The 15,196-nt window shown below is 47.7% G+C and overlaps 1 protein-coding gene across 10 annotated transcripts in view; it reads left to right on the top strand.

Annotated features, from left to right (window-relative positions):
• Nucleotides 1–15,196, top strand: part of TCF3 (transcription factor 3) — a 91,093-nt gene that overhangs the window by 14,108 nt on the left and 61,789 nt on the right. For 5 of the 10 annotated variants that reach the window (XM_074303550.1, XM_074303543.1, XM_074303562.1 and 2 more), the window contains one exon: nucleotides 931–1,003. In XM_074303550.1, coding sequence (XP_074159651.1) covers nucleotides 931–1,003 — 73 coding nt within the window. Of the gene's footprint in view, nucleotides 1–930; nucleotides 1,004–11,568; nucleotides 11,780–15,196 lie in introns of those variants that run through there. The other 5 variants (XM_074303534.1, XM_074303524.1, XM_074303505.1 and 2 more) reach the window with 4 other exon arrangements.

Below are 15,196 nucleotides of genomic sequence, written 5' to 3'. Positions count from 1 at the left end.
GTAAAATGGGGATCATCAAAATAGGACCTTAAGGTTGTAGAGAGGATCAAATGAGATATTTGTAAAAAGCACTTAGAACAGTGTCAGGCACATAGTGCATAATAAGTGCTTATAATATTTTTTATACACATTATTCCCATTATTGTTATAGATTAAAATGCTTAGATAACATATTGCTAAGAGCAGATAGTTTTGAAGCAATAGAGACTTCCTTTGAAATTGGAATTGACCCATTAATGACTTCTCTAGGTCCTATTATTCTGACTCTACCTCACTGATATTATTTAGTCCAAATCTGTCCATCTTGCCCATTAGTTGACTCAGGATTCATGATGCCTTGTTGAAGACCAGGAATGCTGTGATATTCCTCATTGGTCCAATAAACCTGTTCAGAAAAAAGGATATCACATTAGCCTGCCATGTCCTGTTCTTGATATACAGGAATTAAAGCCTCTTTACTGAGCATCTCGTTTTCCTCCAGTAGCTTTCCATGGCTCACATCTCTGAGCCAGGAGTGCAGGAGAAATTGAAGCCCCTTAAACTCAGCCATATTCCCCAGCATCTTTCACTTTATACAACCCTGGCCCTGGGAAAAAGACTCAAAGTCCTGGAACTAGTCCTGCTAGGACTGATTTTGCTAGGAAGCACCAGGCAAGTCTTTTCCTTGCTCTGGCTTCAGTTTTCCCACCTTTCAAATGAGAGGTTTAAATTCTAATTATCTGTAAGTATTTAGGGGCTTCAAGATTCAACATTATAGTTTTGTTTAAAGGTTCCACCCGAGGCTAAAAAAGTTTTTTGGATGTTTTACCTCTGATACCAAAAATTAGGTCCTGTCCTAATTGACAAAGTCTCACCCAAATTTTTTTCTTTTTTTCCCTCTCCATCCTCTATCTTTCTCTGTCCCTCTGTTTCTATCTCTCTATTTTCTAGATGTTCCCGCTGCCAGTAGCCAACGGAAAATCCAGGCCCACCACGTTGACCAGCACTCAATTTGGAGGCTCAGGTATCATGATTTTTTTTTTCCTTACTGTTCTGACAAATAATGAAATAAACCAAAATGTATGCTGTTCTCCCTTCCCCAACTTGGGCCTCTTGCTTGGAGTTAAGTAATGTCATCAGGTCTTGTCTTTTCCACCCTTTGGCCTCTATTTATCTGATGATTATCCCAGAAAGCCTGGGAGCTATCAACTCCTGATACCATTTTTTAACTTGAGGGGAGAAAAAGGAGAGATCAATGAAGAAGCAAAGTGAAAGCAAGGAAGCTTGTGGCTTCCCAATCAAGAAACTGGACCTTTCCTGGAAAATTGCTCCCCAGTTCAGTTTTGAATAAATGTTTCCCACTTGGTCCCCTGCTAAATGACCTTCAGATGTCTTTGCACAGGCTTTTCAAAAATTGCTCTTCAGAGTGGAGGGAGTTGACATGGAGGTTGGAGATTGTCCTAGGGACCTGTTTCTCGCTGCTCATAGATCAGGGATTTAATAGGAAAAGACACTAGTGGGATCTCTGAACCCCATTTTGTTTTGTTGCCATCATTATTGTGATAAGTTAAGGATCAAGATGATGAAGGCTGGAGTCCTGTGAAAGAATTGATTTCTCCCTACATTGTTTATAGATGGAGAAATGCCTATAATGTGTGGGCTTTGGGAGGTGGAGAATCTTGAGATGAAGAGTAGCTAATTCTACAGAGGATAGATAGACTTCAGAAGAAAAACACCTGGAAGTCGGACAAGGATGATGTAAAATCCTGTAGTAGATAAAGAAATTTGAATAGAGAAGCACTAAATAAGTAGAGTTGGCTAGAATTTCCTGTGGCCTGGGGGATTGGGGATAGAGATCTGGGGAGATCTAAGTGCACCTTAAGCCTAGAATGAGTCACTGTTAAGATATGTGTGCTTTAAATTTTTTTTATAAAACTAATATAATCTTAGGTTGAACCAGTAGGAATATAGTACATGTGAGGGATATCCTAAGCCTTGGTCAGACTTTCGGTGGAATATCATATTCAGGTTTAGACATCACACTTTAGAAGATATGTTGACAAGCTAGAGCTCATTGAACAGAGGAACTAATCACAGAGACACTGAAGCAGAATACTTATGTTCAAGGTTATTGTGTAAGAGATTCCTGAAGCAGGTAGGGAACTTGACAGAGCAACAGTAAGTGAACTTCAGTTTTCCCCAATAGCTAGAAGGTGATTAGGCTAGTTGATTTGATGTCCTAAGGACCCTCCCAGCTCTGACCTCCTGGGTTCTAAGGGCCCTCCCAGCTCTGACACTATGTGTTCTAAGGGCCCTCCCAGCCCTGACCTCCTGGGTTCTAAGGGCCCTCCCAGCTCTGACCTCCTGGGTTCTAGGGCCCTCCCAGCTCTGACCTCCTGAGTTCTAAGGGCCCTCCCAGCTCTGACCTCCTGGGTTCTAAGGCCCTCCCAGCTCTGACCTCCTGGGTTCTAAGGCCCTCCCAGCTCTGACCTCCTGGGTTCTAAGGCCCTCCCAGCTCTGACCTCCTGGGTTCTAAGGGCCCTCCCAGCTCTGACCTCCTGGGTTCTAAGGGCCCTCCCAGTCCTGACCTCCTGGGTTCTAAGGGCCCTCCCAGCCCTGATATCCTAGGTTCTAAGGGCCCTCCCAGCCCTGACCTCCTGGGTTCTAAGGGCCCTCCCAGCCCTGACCTCCTGGGTTCTAAGGGCCCTTCCAGCTCTGACCTCCTGGGTTCTAAGGGCCCTCCCAGCTCAGACATCTTGGGTTCTAAGGGCCCTCCCAGCCCTGACCTCCCGGGTTCTAAGGGCCCTCCCAGCTCTGACATCTTGGGTTCTAAGGACCCTCCCAGCTCTGACCTCCTGGGTTCTAGGGGCCCTTCCATCCTTGGCATCTTGTTCTAAGGGCCCTCCCAGCTCAGACATCTTGGGTTCTAAGGGCCCTCCTAGCTCAGACATCCTGGGTTCTAGGGGCCCTTGGCATCTTGTTCTAAGGGCCCTCCCAGCCCTGACCTCCTGGGTTCTAAGGGCCCTCCCAGCCCTGACCTCCTGGGTTCTAAGGGCCCTCCCAGCTCAGACATCTTGGGTTCTAAGGGCCCTCCCAGCTCAGACATCTTGGGTTCTAGGGGCCCTTGTCATCTTGTTCTAAGGGCCCTCCCTACTATAATATTTAGTGTTTAAGGCCCGTTCTAGGTCTGACATTCTATGTTTTAAGTTTCATTCCAATTCTGATACTAAGGGTTCTAAGCTTCTGGCTGTGGTAGGACACAGCTTTATCCTGCCCCTGTAATTGGTCTGGAGGGTTAAGTTGGCTGGATGGATTTGCTGTGCTGGTCCAGGCTGGGTGGAAGCTGTCGGGCCCCATTAGGAAACCATTAAGGCAACGTGTCCTCAGGGGAAGATGACCAGCTGGCCAGCCATTGGGAGAGTTGCACTTCAGCCTTGACTGCTAATAATTGATAATGTCCCTTTGGGAAGCCTAGCTTGCTACAAGAGAAACAGGACAGGATTGGAAGTCAAGACTTGAATTTGAATCCTTGTCCTGCTTCTTTTTTACCTGTGTAATTTTTAAACAAGCTGCTTGACCCCCTAATCTTCACTGTCCCATTTTTTTAAAGGTGAAATAAGTCCTCAGATCTTTGCAACTGGCTCACCCAGTCACATCAGTCTTGTGGCATAATTGTGATCATCCCCATTTTAGAGAAGAAGAAACTGATAGTCTCACCTCCCTAATCTGGTAGCTGTTGATTTGAGACTGCCATACTAACTGGGGAGGGAAGAGAGATCCCTAAGATCTTCTCTGAATCTTTTTTGTTCTTTGGGCTTATCTCATTCTCCCCATGGTAAATGATAACAGGATCCTCCCCTAGTCTTGACAGGTTTGAATTCTCAGATCCAAAGTCCTAAAATCAATCAGTGAACACTAAGAAAAGGAAGATGTTCCTATTCTTGAGGAGTTTATAGACTAACAGAGACAACTTGGAAGTCCCCAGAGGTGTAGGTTCTGTACAGTGTAAATGGGAGGTCATCTTAGTGGGGAAGGCGCCTGCTGAAGATGGCCTGAGACAGTCTGGTGCTCCAGGCCCATATGATCAGGCCGGTAACTTTTCCCTTTGCTGGGACTTCCTGTTGTATTTGCTCTGTTTCCTGAATTTCGCAGGGGTGTGTGATGAAGCGGTACGTGAAAGGCCTCCCTTTGATCAGGATGGGGCCTTTGGCTGAGTTCATAAAAATGCCTCTCTGTGGGCCTGCTCCCCACCAACTCTCACAGCTCCTCCCGGCAGGCCTCTTGTCCCCCCAAAGCCTTTTCCTCTTTATTCCCAGGGCCCTAGGTGGAAAATTTCTTGGCTTTGACACTTCCTGTAGACCTTTGTAAGAAGTCATAGAATGTCAGAGTCTGAAAAGGTTTAGAGCTGTGTAAGAGGAGCATAGATTTAGAGCTGGGAGACACCTTAAAGATAACTAAGAGGGGAAACTGAGGCCCAAAGACGGTTTTGACTTGTCCAAGATCTCATAGGTGGTGCAGAGTTGGGATGTAAACCAAGTTCTCTGTGCTTATTATTAAAAACAGGAATCCAAAAGCAGCAGCAGATTGAGTTGTTTATCCTCTTCTGTTTTCAGGGAAGGAAGGGTTAGGGAAATCACGGGCTGTTTGTGCTGCCTGGAGTAAGGGGTGTTCACCCTCTGCCAGGTAGTGTTCCTCCCTTCTCTTGAGCCTCTGCCAAAGTCTCTTAGCCAACCAGAGAAGCTCCGTCGTGCAGATGGAGATGAGGGAGTCATGGTGGCTGTCTTAGCAGCCCGTAGAAGAAGGGAGTTTCCCTCTGCATTTGGATATTGGCTAAAGGAAGAGAGGAGACTAGCCTTGGAGCTTCCCCTTGGGGTCAGGGCCTTCCATTTGCTGCTCCCCTTCCAACAGTCTGCACGGCCTCCAGTCTCAGCCAGTGGCTGCAGAAGCTCCATGATGGATGGTTCTGGGTGACATTTCCCTATCACCAGGGTAGCAAGGACGTATTTTGTTTAAGGGAGGGAAATGCAAGGCAGAGTGGGGTGGAATGGGAGAGCTCCAGGGCTACCCTGGGAGGGCTGCCATCAATCTTAGGCACAAAATACTGCTTTTCAAAATCATATCTTTTTTTACCACCACCCCCCCAAAGATACACGCACACACATACACACATTACCACTTCCCTGAAGCTGTAATCAAGCTATGAAAAGAATCTTTTTTAAGTCTTAGGGTCCTAGAATATCTGAATATTGGTGATTTTCTTAGAATGTTAAATAAGAATAATTTTAGAATATTAGTCTGCTCAGATTCTGCACTATTTTTATTTGGGAGGGGGGATTAGAAGAGGTAAAAGGTGTAAGGAAGGCTGCTAAGCAGGAGATGGGCTGCAGGTTGTTTGCATTTATCCCCTGGTCCCAGGTAATGCCTCTGTTTCTGTTCATTTTCATACTGACTTTTATACCTCTCCCCTTTAAGGTTTTTCCTCTAACCCCCAGGGTTCGTGGGCTTTTCTGGGTGCTGGGCCCCTTTGGCAGTCAGTCTGGGTTTCCCTATATACACAATGCCACAAAGGGCAGTTTTCCTCCTCAAGAGTTCAGTTTTTCTGACATCTATTTACTATCCTTTTAAGAACTACTTTAGAGCCAGGTAAACTGGGTAATGATCCGCATAAACCCCAGACCAGGTAAGAGCTCAGAACCAAAGGAATAATCTTAATAATCACAGCAACAGCTGCTTTTTGGTTCTTGGTGATCTCAGTTGATAATCCTGTAAAATTGGTTCAGTAGTAGGAAGTATTATCCCCATTTTACAGATAAACAAACCAAGGCCCAGGAGGGAAATGATGTGTACAAGATCACATGATTAATAAGTGACCAGGTAACAGTTCCTGGTGCTTGAACTATATGTTTTGGGCCATCATGTTCTTTCCACCGGACCCCTCAAGGCAGGAGAATTCAGAGAAGATTTAGAGGCTGAATTTCTCATGTTACCTGTTCCGTTGCGGACAGGGACTGTGCCTCAAAGGGCAGAGTTGTGCTTGTTGCCATTTTCTCCTGGCTCTGGTGGGGGTTGGACCAGGCCGGGCCATCAGTTCTAAGAGGAAATGCTAACTATTGTGTGTATATAATGACCGCTAACTGACTTGCCATTGACTCTGGGTTTGACTTATACTAAGTGACTGACCAAGTCACTTTCTCTGTCTGAGTCTCATGAAATGAGGGGAAATGGACTGCAGTTATCCCTTGGATATCTCAGGGAGTAGGGGTGTGGAGCCCTTTTGACTGGGAAATCTGCATAAGATTGTTTGGCCCTTCTTGTCAAAGAAGAAGTCTGAATTTTTTCTTTTTTTTTTAATGGGATGCTTACCTTATTCTAAAATTTAGGTTAATATTATATAATACTGTGCAGATCTTTTCTGAGTTTCTAAACGTTTATATGTTGTTTCTCTGGCCTTTGCATGTCGTTTGCAGCTTCCATAAAACTCTCCCCAAATTCCCATTTCATTTCTTGTGATAACTCGTGAGATATCAAAACCATGATGGGGAAAGTTGTGATTTGGAAGGGATAACTAACTGTTGTTGGCACAGATACTGTCTTCCAGTTCTGACATTAAAAGTTCTAAAGCCATTTCTGGTTCCAATATTCTGTGTTCTAAAGGCAAAAGTTGAAGTCTCAGCCCAAATCCTGGCATTGCAGCAAATTACAGAGGTCCTCCTTGGAGACTCAAAGGTGTCTCATAAAGTTCTTATTGTCTACTTTCTGAGGGCCCTCCCAGCTCTGACATCCCGGGTTCTAAGGGCCCTCCCAGCTCTGACATCCTGGGTTCTAAGGGCCCTCCCAGTCCTGACATCCCAGGTTCTAAGGGCCCTCCCAGCTCTGACCTCCTGGGTTCTAAGGGCCCTCCCAGTCCTGACATCCCAGGTTCTAAGGGCCCTCCCAGCTCTGACCTCCTGGGTTCTAAGGGCCCTCCCAGTCCTGACATCCCAGGTTCTAAGGGCCCTCCCAGCTCTGACCTCCTGGGTTCTAAGGGCCCTCCCAGCTCTGACCTCCCGGGTTCTAAGGGCCCTCTCAGCTCTGACCTCCCGGGTTCTAAGGGCCCTCTCAGCTCTGACCTCCTGGGTTCTAAGGACCCTCCCAGCTCTGACCTCCCAGGTTCTAAGGGCCCTCCCAGCCCTGACCTCCTGGGTTCTAAGGGCCCTCCCAGCTCTGACCTCCTGGGTTCTAAGGACCCTCCCAGCTCTGACCTCCTGGGTTCTAAGGGCCCTCTCAGCTCTGATCTCCCGAGTTCTAAGGGCCCTCTCATCCCTGACCTCCCGGGTTCTAAGGGCCCTCCCAGCTCTGACCTCCCGGGTTCTAAGGGCCCTCCCAGCTCTGACCTCCCGGGTTCTAAGGGCCCTCCCAGCTCTGACATCCTGGGTTCTAAGGGCCCTCCCAGCTCTGACATCCCGGGTTCTAAAAGCCCTCCCAGCCCTGACCTCCCGGGTTCTAAGGGCCCTCCCAGCTCTGACCTCCCGGGTTCTAAGGGCCCTCTCAGCCCTGACATTTTGGGTTCTAAGGCCAAGCAATGTTCCATCTGCTCCCAGAGTTCTTAAAACCCTATGATATAGACAGGGTTGGCTTTTGTTATTCCCACTTTACTGATTGAGAAACGGAGACCCAAAGGGTAAGCCACTTGCCAGGGCCACACAGAGTTCATAACAAAGCTGGAACTGGAATTGAAGTTTCCTGTCTCTTGGTAGAGGGCGTCACCCATTGTGGGCATTGTCTCCTGGGGCACCATGGAGACCTCTTCCTCACCCTCCCACTCTATTGCTGCTACCATAGTTTGATTCCAGAGATGGGAAGGAGAGGGAGGCTGAAACTGTATCTTTCTCCTTCCTCCCCCCTCCCAGATCTCTTTGAGAAAGAAGCTCCTTCTGTAGTGTCCTAATGTCCCTCCCTTCCCAAGACATCTCTGGGTCTGGCCCTTCCCCCCTGGGGATGGCACCTTATAAAATGTATTTTTCTTCTTCCCTCCTCCAACCTCTACTTCTCATTAATCCTGCCCTGGTAAATTGTTGCCCGAGGGAAACAGACTCCACCCATCCAAAGCAAGAGACAACTCTGGCTTTTTGTGTTCCTACAAGCCAGGCCTCCCACATCTGGGAGCAGCTGGGCCTGGTGGCTGCTCGGGGTGGGGCTCGCCCTGGGCCTCTGGCGGCCCCTTGGGTGAGAGCAGGGTTGCCTGTCCTTTGGGGTACATTCCCTTTGCAGAGCCCATACATAGCATAGCTCAAGGAAGAGATCCTTCCTCTGGGAAACCGGGTTACCCTGACTTACTTTGGCCTTACCTCTTCATCTCTCTAGAGGGACAGTGGAAAGAGTGTTGGGCTAATTATTTCACTTGGCTCCTTGATTTCCTCATCAATAACATGGAGATGATAATATTTACTGATTTGTTAGCTAGGTGAAATCAGCTTATCTCTAGTCTAGAGCCTAAATTTCCTCATCAGGTATTTGGTTGTTTTAAGAAAAATACTGGGTCATCCTTATAAAAATAGGAGCCATTACCTTCAGCAGACTCCCAAATCAGTTAAAATGGCCTCAGGCCTCTTGGGAAACCAGGGCATGTGTGAGGAGAATAAGGAAGGGGAATAAACATTTTTGAAGTGCCTTGTCATGTGCCAGGCCCTTTGCTAAGGACTTTTAACTCACTTGATTTGTGTAGTAGGTGTTACTATTATTCCCGTTTTACAGTTGAGAAAACTGAGGCAAATAAGTTGTTTGGCTATGGTCACACAACTAATAAATGCCTGAAGGCATCATTTGAACACAGGTCATCCTCTTACTTCTAACCACCTAAGGGATGTTCCAATTGTTTGGCACCTTTGTTACCGCACTAGTATTGATCTCCTTAGGTTTGTTGGTGTTCTGGGTCTGGGTTCCCCCTAAGGCTGGCCACGTGTTAGGAGATAGTATGGCATTGTGGGAAGAATATTGGGTTTGAAGTCAAGGGAGCTGGGTCCCAATCCAACCATTTTTACTCCCATCTGTACCATAGGTGATCTCAGATGTTTCAGTGATTGAGTCAGACCCTTTAGTTCCTGTTTTCAGCAAGGACTGATCTTTCTCTTCCTCCATCCCTTTGTCCCTTCCAGAGGCAACATCAACTGACCGCACCTCCCCTTTGGTGTTTGTCTTTTTTTTGCCGGCACCTCATCTCCTCTCTGAATACCCCAGAAAAGGGACACCAGATAGATCTCTCTCTCCATCTTTGCTCCTTTTCACAGACGAGGACATAGCTTACCCAAGCTCACTCATTGAGGATGGCAGAGCCAGTGCCACGCTATAGGTCTGATCTGTAGAACTAGCTTTGTAGATCTTCGTGGTCATTGAATCCCAAATCCTCCCATCATAGAAGCTCGACAGCCTGCAGCAGTCTGAGGTTTTCTTGGCAGAGATACTGGCGGGACTTGCCATTTCCTTCTCCAGTCCATTTTATAGATGAGGGCACTGAGGCAGACTGGGTGGAGTGACTTTTCCAGGGTGACACACCTAGTATGTGTTTAAGGCCAAACTGAACTCAGGAAGATGAGTCTTTCAGACTTTGGGCCCAGCATTCTATCCATTGTGCCACTTAAGCTGCCCCTCTGCCCCCAGAAATGGTGCATTTGTAAATTTCCCCTACTTCTCCATCCTCCCCTCAAACATTCTTCTGCTCTTTCTGGGAGTGATGTCCAAAAAAAAAATAAATAAAAAAAAATAAACCAGCTTGCCCTGATGTAAAGGTAGGAACTCTGTATCACTGAGGATGTTAGCACTGAAAGTCCACTCATTGAACACCCTAGGGGAAGATTTATGTGCTATAATTGGGAGTTTATTGGAAAGAAGGAAAGAACTTTGCTCTGTTGGCAGTCTTGAGAATTTGGTTTAAGAAAACTGTTTTAGGTCTGGAGGATATCTGGTTTTAAGGTTCTAAGATTTTAGGGTTTCTGAGGCACTGTAGGGATCTACAGGGATCTTGGAGTAAGGTTCTGGTGATGGTTCTAAGTAAGGTTTAATCTAAAACTTCATGATTCTGTGGCTTCTGGTCCCTTCCTCTTCATTTCACTGATCAGAGATCACCAAGATCTGCTGTTTCAAAGGCTGGTGAAAGCCCCCTTTCCATCAACATCTGCTCATAGTTGACCATAGTCACCTGTTGCACTCTGGCTGGCATTTGGCTTCTTTGTCATGGCAGTCCATTAGAGGATTGTTCTGACTCCCCCGGGACCCTTACCACCCCTTCACCTGAACACCCAGCCTCCTTTGGGAAGGGTCATGGATCCCTTTCTCAGAATGTTTTTTAATCCATAAAATAAAATCCATATGACTTCTGAGGAATCAGTTATATTGTAATACACTTCTCAGGTTCAGTATCCCACCTAAACGATAAGCAAAGAAAGTAGGACTTGAGAGGCTCCGTGATTTGGGTCCCAGAGCCACTAGATGTTCAACCCGAGTCCAGAATCCTGATCTCCTTTCTCTGCCTCCGAGTCTAGCTTATGAGGACCTGCGATGTGGGTTGTTCATAGGACAGTGGGAAGAGTCAGGCTGTGAGTTCTTCCAACTCAAACTTATGGGATTCTTGTGACTCAGGAGAGTCATAGAAGGTATATGATCAGGACGAGAAAATGACCTGAACTGCACTTGAGATAGTTCTGGTGGCTTTTTCAAGGAATTAATAGGAAGAGGCAGGAAGAGAAGAGCCAGATTTGGAAGTAGTTCCTCAAAACCAGTCCCTCCCAGCTTCCTCTAGCAACTCCCTCTTCCCTTTCCCTTTTGTTCAGTCCCCCCCTTTTTTCTATTGATGCCTTTTGGTTTTTTATGACACCCTAGTGTCCCCAGTATTCTATTCCATTCCCTCCAAGAGAGCATCCACATAACAAATAGTTGTTAAAGGGGAAAAAAGAGAAGGGGAAGAAGGGTAGAAATCGGGATGATTGATCATCAAAGAAGCCAGAAAATCTGTGCACTATACAACCCTGCACGGGGTGCAGTGGCAGTGACCTTTCCTAGCTCTTTGAATCCCTCCTTGCCATATTCTTCACCTTGGGTTGTCTTGGTGACTCTGTTTCCACAGCTGTGGTCACTGGGCCTGCTCTGCATCAGTTCATGGAGCTCTTTTCGGGTTTTTCACTCTTCATCCCATTAGTCATCTCTTAGAGAACAGTGTAGTCCATGACATTCTTAGACTAGTCATGTATTTAACCCTTCCCCCAATTGATGGACAGCCTTTTTTTTTTTTTTTTTTTAATATCCTTCCGCCTGTCCCAGGACTATTGCTTTGTGTATAGCCTTTTTTGGGTAACAGTTCCTGGGGCTGTGAGTCATGGGCAAATAGGGCCTGAGGCACTGGGGGGTGGCACTTAAGAGCTTTTAACTCAGCCCTAGTTTCTGAACCCATTGTTTCAACAGGATAATGGTATTACTTCCTGAGGCCAAGGCTGTCTCCCAGCCCCCTCTATTTAAAAAAAAAAACAAAAAAAAAAACACCCTTAACAACTTGCTTTTTCTTCCAAGTATCATATTATGATCAGAACCCTGGTGCCGGTGAGCTCCAGAACTACTGTGGGACTAGTTAGCTGGAAGGAGCGACAGGGGAAGAGCTGGTCTTCCAGCAGAAGTCCGGATTGGCAGGCAGGGCCAGAGGCTCAGGGAGCTTGCTGCTGCCTTTGTCACGCATTTCAGCCCTCATCTTCTACCCTCCCACTGGGCAGTGCCATGGAAATAGTGGCTGGAACCTCCTGCCCGAGGGAGCAACCGAGGTCCATCCTAGGAGCTGGTAAGCCCAGCACCCAGTGCTCAGGCTCCGAAAGAGAGGGGAGTACGGGCATGGACGGGGGAGGAGGTCTGGGTGGGTCTGGCAGGTGTCTTTCTCCACTGATGCCTCTTCATGCCCTGCTGTGTGCCCCGTGGCTGATAGTTGTATTGTGATTCCCTCCTGCTGCTTTTCACCTGTGTGGTCTGGGGGAAAGACTTCACCTCCAGAAGCCTCAGCTTCCTCATTTGTAGAGTTGGGGGTGCTTGCTAAATGACCTCTGAGGTCTTTTCCAGCTCTGAATCCTACAAGTAGTGGGATGGGCCACGTGGGACCAGCCATGCTTTCTCACCGGTCCTTCTGTGGACAGTGACTTAGTAAGTGTAAATGGTCTGGTCCCCTTGGAGGCTCTCGGGCGCTATGGTGATGGGAAGAAATATTCTCATTCAGTCATTCAGACAGCTAAATATTATGAAGTGCTAGTGTCCATGAGGGAGACAGAGAAGTGATATGTCCCTGCTCTTCAGGAGCCTCCAGTCTAGTCAGAGAGAAGGTGCATGAAGAAGCAACTCCAATGCAATCTGTGGATACAGAGGAGAGAGAGGTTGCTTCTGGCTGGGGGAAGAGGAGGAGCACTGGTGCTGACCTTCACTAGAGCTCATCTGGCCCAAGGGGGGCAGCCAGGGGGGGCTTGGCTCTCAGGCCTGGCTGGAGCACGTGCAATTCTAGAGCCTTGGATAAACCCCCAAAGAACCTGCTTTCTCCTACTGTGTAAATCTTCAAGCTCCCTCTAGACTTGGCTGGTGATTTTGAAGCTTGAAAAACAGAGACCCCGGGTAAGAAAGTGTCTGACCAGATTCATACAGCCAGGAAAGGGCAGAGCAGGAATTGAGACCTGATACTTCTGGCTACCAAAGCCAGCCTATTTTTCTGGGTGTCACCAGGTTAGAGAGGGGAAGGTAGCATTGGAGAGGGAACAGCATCATAGGAAAGTCTGGAGCCATAGGGAAGGATGTGGCTTCTTTCTCGACAGGTTGACACTGAATTTGGTTGTAATCTCTAGGTAGGGACATGATAGAATGGAGAAGCTTGTTTCCCTAATTGGAAGTAGTCTTCATGTCTGTCTGTCTGAAAAAAAGCTTCCAAAAAGCAAGGCACTGGGAGCTTCAAGCAAAGGACCGAACACAGTGGAGAATCTGCATTGTGATAGAGCCTTCCATTGTGTAATATGAGTGTTTTCCAGGGTTGGGTGTGGGCAGGTAGGGAGAGAGGTGGAAGCATTCTAGGGCCCCATTAAGGTGGAACTGAATAGTAAGGAGACAGCTCTGTGTGAATGGAAGTGGTGTGAGGAGGAGAGTGGAAGGCTTGGAGATGAGTAGGCAGGTGTGAAATGCAAGTCACTAGTACTAGATGCGATCGTGACCATGGGGAAAGCGCCTCTCTCCAGGCTGATATTTTTTCTAAGAAGGATGCCCTGTCATCTGCTGTTCACACGCGGTCTTCATGCTTCAGATTCTGGCAATTCCTTTAACTGCTTGTGGAAAGAACAATGGATTTGTGGAGATACCGTTACGATTTAAATGCTAAGTCTGCTCCCTGCTTCTTAGGTGGCTTTAGAGCGGTCCCTTTCCCAGCGCCTCAGTTTCCCCTGTTATGAAATGAAGGGGTCAGCCTGGATGACCTCTAAGGGCTTTTCAGCTCTCCTTCCTTCCTGTCCTTTTCCGAACTTATAGCTGTGACCAGGGAAAGCTGTCCAAAAGTGTCATGGGGTTGCCTTGGTGGATGCCCATTGCTGGAGATCTTTTGGCAAAGTGTGACTCCCCCTGAGTCACGGGATGCTTTAGAGAGGCTTCCTTATCAGCTATGGGTTGGCGTGGGTTTCCTACCACCAGATTCAGGGATGCCATGAACCCCCCCACCTCCCAGCGGGACATAGAGCCGAGGGCTCAAGGTCAATAATATTCTTTTGCCGTCCACGCTATAAGATGAGCCTCTGAGTCTTTCACCTGAGATGTTGGAGTCTTGCCTTTTCCAGCCTCTACAGCTCTCTTAGGGGTTACAGCCTGCCTGAGTGCCTGTACTTTTCCAGGTGGAGAGTTCACATAGCACTGAACTTGGGGAGTACTTGTTGTCTTTGTATCTCCGGGGTCAGAGCAGATCAACTAGGAGTGGGAGAGGCAAAAGTCCAGCACGTGACTACCTGACGGGGTCTCCCCATTCCAGGATCTCACCCAGGGAGCCATTCCTAGGGAGGGGTGAAAGCCCAGGACCGTGAGGAACTGGAGGGCATTGGAGGTGAAGAGAATCCTTAGCGTTGGAGATTTGTACAGGGCAGCAGTGTTCGTGGATGTCACTGAGGCAGGTGATTGAATCATACATCCACTGCCCTCTTGGAGATTTCAGGCCCATCTGGGCTGTTCTCTGAAGCCCTCCACAGTCTACTTTGGAGCTGAGACAGAACTTGAAGATTGTCCATTTTTCAGATGGAAAAATTGAGGTCCAGAGAATGAAAGGAGCTTTGATGGCATGATGCAGCCAGAAGCAGGACCAGGTTTCTCAGTGTGTACCAAGTGGGCCAGTCACTTGACTTCGGAAATGTTCTCTTAACTTCTTTTGTGGTCCTGATGGCAGTCCTAAGAAGCAGGTTACCAATTTCTAGATGGGGAAAGTGAGACCTAAAAAAAGGAAGTTACATGGTCTCACATTCAAACTAGAATCCATGTCTCTAGCCTCTCAAGTCAGGCCTCTTTCTTCCCATACCCAGGCCGTCCCCAGGGGCTTATTGATTCTGCCGAGACCCCAGGATGAGGAGAGCTGGGAACCTTTGTTTGGGAAAGATTGGGGTGGGAGCAAGAGAGAGAGCAAATGGAGCTCCCTTTGAAGTTTGTCCCCAACTCCCATCTGGGCTGGGCTAGGCTGGGCTTTGATGTGGAGAAGGATTCTGAGCATGGGGGTTGGGGGTGAGGGTCTTCAGAGCCGAGGCACAAAGCTCTGGGCTTCATAAATAATAAGGAAAAAAGGAGGGGATTCCCCAGTGAAGTTGAAGCCTCCCTGTGGGGGCTGGGGAAAGAGGCTCACCTCCAGCCTTTTGTTGTCTGCTTCCCTTCCCCCCCATCCCTCTGACCAGCCAGACACTGAAGATGGCAGAGCTCCTGGGACCTTAGTGTCCTGGAAGTAGGGCCTCGGATCTACTGTGTTGGAGCTGAGAGTACTTTATTCAGAGCCTAGAATATCAGACTGGGCAGGCCTTTAGATTTGTAATAAAAATTTTTGACCTCCTGTAAGTGTTCATATCCACAGCAGCTGTGACTACTCTAGCCAACAATGACCTCTTCCTCTCCAGTCCTGCTTAGTGCCTGACAAGGCAGGGCCCTGGTAGGTGTTCTGTAAGAAATGACTGAGGAGCTGTTGGGAAAGTTCTGGCCCTGGCTTTGTTCCTCT

The sequence above is a fragment of the Sminthopsis crassicaudata genome, chromosome 1, assembly GCF_048593235.1.
Source record: "Sminthopsis crassicaudata isolate SCR6 chromosome 1, ASM4859323v1, whole genome shotgun sequence".
NCBI classification, from domain to species: Eukaryota; Metazoa; Chordata; class Mammalia; order Dasyuromorphia; family Dasyuridae; genus Sminthopsis; species Sminthopsis crassicaudata.
The sequence above is the reverse complement of the archived record's forward strand: the minus strand, read 5'-3'. Positions and strand labels throughout refer to the sequence as shown.